This window comes from Capsella rubella, unplaced genomic scaffold (genome assembly GCF_000375325.1).
Source record: "Capsella rubella cultivar Monte Gargano unplaced genomic scaffold, Caprub1_0 scaffold_257, whole genome shotgun sequence".
Lineage (NCBI taxonomy): Eukaryota > Viridiplantae > Streptophyta > Magnoliopsida > Brassicales > Brassicaceae > Capsella > Capsella rubella.
The window spans coordinates 1-3,829 of record NW_006238672.1 but is presented as its reverse complement, the minus strand read 5'-3'; the positions used below and the strand labels follow the sequence as shown (position 1 = coordinate 3,829).

Here is a 3,829-nt window from a genome sequence, read left to right as displayed (position 1 = left end):
ATGTAGAGAATGGGATGGGAACTAAGGAGAGATACGAAGAGGATTTTGAAAGAGTCATGCTTCAAGCGACTGTATCTTACTATTCTTCCAAGGCATCAATGTGGATGAAGGAGTATTCTAGTTCTGATTATTTGCTAAAGGCATGTCCCCAACTATATATGTCTTTTTAATTCGATTTCAGGAAAGTAAATACATATATATTAACTAATGTCAGTAACTTTATATTGCAGTGTGATGAGTGTTTAAAAAGGGAGCAGGAGAGAGTCATTCACTACCTTTATTTGAGCACTGAGCCCAAACTAGTTGAGGTTTGTTTCTTTATTTTGTTCTCTCTTGTCTTATTTTCCAAACAAAATATATACTGAATGGCCATAATTTATTTTAATGCATTTGTAGGCATTGCAAGAGGCCTTGAAGATATTTTACGTCTAATACAAAATTCTGAACTTATTTAGGCAAGAGGACTTTTGCCATAATAATATCCTGAGGGAAAAAGAAAAATGTGGATGGATCAGATGCTTTTGATTTCGTAAACTATGATCAAGAATCTTGTAAATATATTATCCGTTGGGCCAAAAACATAATAATGACTCATATATATAAACTTAACAAAATTGGAAAAGAAATTTCAATTAATATTTTACAATTGCTATTTAAGAAACATAAAATTTCCTTTTAGAGAATTTTTTTTTTACGTTTATGTTATTTTTTGTAGCAAAATAAACAATCTGTTTTTAATTTTGAAAAAAAAATTATCTAAATAGAAATTGTATGTTTCGTAAATAGCAATTGTAAAATATTGATTGATATTCCTTTTCCTGTTTTGTTAAGAAAAGAAAAAAAATTAACACCGCCGTCTCATCGTTGGCTCTATAAATAATAACTTTTGTTTTTCTACTAAGACACGCAACACACTTCATCGTTGGCTCTAAGTCTCATCGTGAAATCGGATTCGATACTCTTCAGAGTCTTCAGTTAGGTGACGTCTTAGCTTCTTAGCCTTTACCTCCGCTACTTGTTGATTAATTTCTTGGCGTAACATCTTTTGTTGTTGTTATTAAGTTTGGTAATCTAATGAGTTTTAGTTTATGGTTCGAGATAAACTAAAAAGCTAACTAGTTTAGGTTTAATTAGTATCGTTAAGGTGGTTTCTAAAGTAACGATAGTGATAACCTCTCAAAAGCTAATTAAACTCTATTGTAATTAATTATCTTAATTATGTATATTGCTAAGGTGATTGCTTGCAACAGATTCTAGTACAAGGATGCTTAGCTTTGAGGAAGGATGGTCTTGCATGCAGGAAGGTATTACCAAGATGACAAAAATTTTAGAAGGAGAGCCTGAACCACAATTTACACCAACGCAATATGTGGATCTTTACACGTACGTACGTAGGTTTTCATATGTAATGTTTGCTTGTTAACAGGACTATATATACCTACAAAACTTAATTTGTCTATGTGATTCACAGGACTGTCTACGATATGTGCACCCAGAAATACTTTGATTACTCACAGCAGCATTACGAAAAGTATCGCCAAGTAATTGAAGATTATACTATCCAAACTGTGAGTACCAAAGTTGTTATGTCTTGGCTTGATTCTTGGATATTGTGCAAATAATAAAACATAGTCTAGCCTTTTAATATTTCTTTTATATATGTTGTTTAGGTGTTGCCGTCTTTAAGGGAGAAGCATGGTAATGATATGTTAGAAGAGCTTATTAAGAGGTGGAATAACCATAATATTATGGTTAAATGGTTAGCAAGATTCTTCGAATATATTGAACGTTTCTATATCCCTCGGCTATCCCTTTCACCACTGAAAACAGTTGGTTTGATATGCTTCCGCGACCTGGTTAGTCATGCAAATTCCTATAGGTTCTAAATATTTCTAACTCCCTCAAGCATTTTTGTAACCGTCCATGCAATTATTGACCGCAGGTTTATCGTGAGATGCACTCCACTGCCAAAGAAGCTGTATTAGCACTTGTAAGTATTTGGTGTTTGTAATGAAAAGATCTCTGGTTCAGCCTAAGTGTTGTTTCTATGTAACACATATTGTATTTGCCAGATTCATAAAGAACGGGAGGGCGAAAAGATTGATAGGGAACTAGTGAAAAGCGTGTTAGATATCTATGTGGAAATTGGGATGGGAAATTTGGAAAAATATGAAGAGGATTTCGAAAGCTTCATGGTTCAAGATACTGCATCTTACTATTCTGGCAAAGTGTCAAGGTGGATCCAGGAGGATTCTTGTCTTGATTTCATGCTAAAGGTGTGTCTCCAACTATGTTTTGATTCGATTTCAGGTAAGGAAATATATCATTAACGTCAATAATTTTATATTGCAGTGTGATGAGTATCTAAAAAAGGAGAAAGAGAGAGTCACTCACTACCTCCATTCAAGCACTGAACCCAAACTAGTTGAGGTTGGCTATGATATACTTATTTTGAATTAATCATATTTCGAAGTTAATCATTTTAGATTTGGTTATTTCTGAATGCACATTAAATGCATGTTTCTTTTAATGAATTGTAGGCAGTGAAAGATGCATTTGAGATCTTAAAGAAGGATGGAGGAAATGAGAAGCTCAAGTGTTACCCTTAATTCATGAAATGACTTCCTTCCAATTCAATAGGATTTGCTCCTCATCAATTTTTTTCTTGTTTCACTAGCATATTGATGGGACCATATATTTACAAAAAGTTTTCAAAAAAAATATTATTTTATTATATTATTAAATTGAGTCTAAAATTACACCTGTCTAACTTGGGATGGATAAAAATTATTAATTTATGATGATTATTAATTTATGAGGTCTTACTGTATGTATTTGTATGCGGTTGATTCTAATTTCATTTTAAACATAAATTATGTAAATGACTCTTTGAAAGATTAATACACCCAATCAATGTACAAAATCATTTGATGATCTAGTTATAGAGTTGAATGATTTCATAATATAGTTAAGACGATAAATAATTCGTTAAAATAGTTTTAAAAACAAAATATGTACCAATTAGATAACAAGGGTATGTGCCGGGTTTGAACGGTATCGACCGACACCAAAGGAGGGTATCGGTTGACACCATCACTCTTTGGCTTGGCTTCTGAAATAGAATAGAATAGAATGTAAAGTGTGTTTATTTCATATGTTAAAGGTAGTATTTATACACATACAAGTTGCTGCTTCATAAAGAACGTGAGGGCGAAGAGATTGATAGGGAACTAGTGGAAAACGTATTAGAAGTCTATGTAGAAAATGGGATGGGAACAATGGGGAGATATGAAGAGGATTTTGAAAGAGTCATGCTTCAAGAGACTGTATCTTACTATTCTTCCAAGGCATCAATGTGGATGAAGGAGTATTCTAGTTCTGATTACTTGCTAAAGGCATGTCGCCGACTATATATGTTTTTTAATTCGATTTCAGGAAAGTAAATACATATATTAACTAATGTCAGTAACTTTATATTGCAGTGCGATGAGTGTCTAAAAAGGGAGCAGGAGAGAGTCATTCACTAACTTTATTTGAGCACTGAGCCCAAACTAGTTGAGGTTTGTTTCTTTTTCTCTCTTGTCTTAATTTCTAACCAAAATATATATATTTAGAGATAAGGAATGACCATAATTTATTTTAATGCATTTGTAGGCATTGTAAGAGGCCTTGAAGATCTTTTACGTCTAATAGAAAACTGTGGATGGATCAGATGCTTTTGATTTCGTAAACTATGATCAACAATCTCGTAAATATATTATCCGTTGGGCCAAAAACATGGTATTAATGACTCATATATATAAACTTAACAAAATTGGAAAAGGAATTT

The 3,829-nt window shown here is 32.6% G+C and overlaps 1 protein-coding gene across 1 annotated transcript; it reads left to right on the top strand.

Moving 5' to 3' along the window:
• The first annotated feature begins 918 nt into the window (after nt 1-918).
• Nucleotides 919-2,609, top strand: LOC17874198 (putative cullin-like protein 2). Its single transcript, XM_006279002.2, has 8 exons — nt 919-979; nt 1,251-1,383; nt 1,472-1,568; nt 1,671-1,856; nt 1,943-1,990; nt 2,073-2,276; nt 2,353-2,430; nt 2,541-2,609. The coding sequence occupies exons 2-8, from the start codon at nt 1,265-1,267 to the stop codon at nt 2,607-2,609; spliced, it is 801 nt and encodes a 266-aa protein (XP_006279064.2). The 5' UTR covers nt 919-979; nt 1,251-1,264.
• The last annotated feature ends 1,220 nt before the right edge of the window (nt 2,610-3,829 follow it).

Excerpts from the sequence above, each read along its gene's own strand:
- LOC17874198 (XM_006279002.2), top strand. The coding sequence starts at position 1,265 with ATGCTTAGCTTTGAGGAAGGATGGTCTTGCATGCAGGAAGGTATTACC. Across the intron at positions 1,384-1,471 it reads CAATATGTGGATCTTTACAC|GACTGTCTACGATATGTGCA; the intron begins GTACGTACGTAG and ends TGTGATTCACAG. Across the intron at positions 1,857-1,942 it reads TGATATGCTTCCGCGACCTG|GTTTATCGTGAGATGCACTC; the intron begins GTTAGTCATGCA and ends TATTGACCGCAG.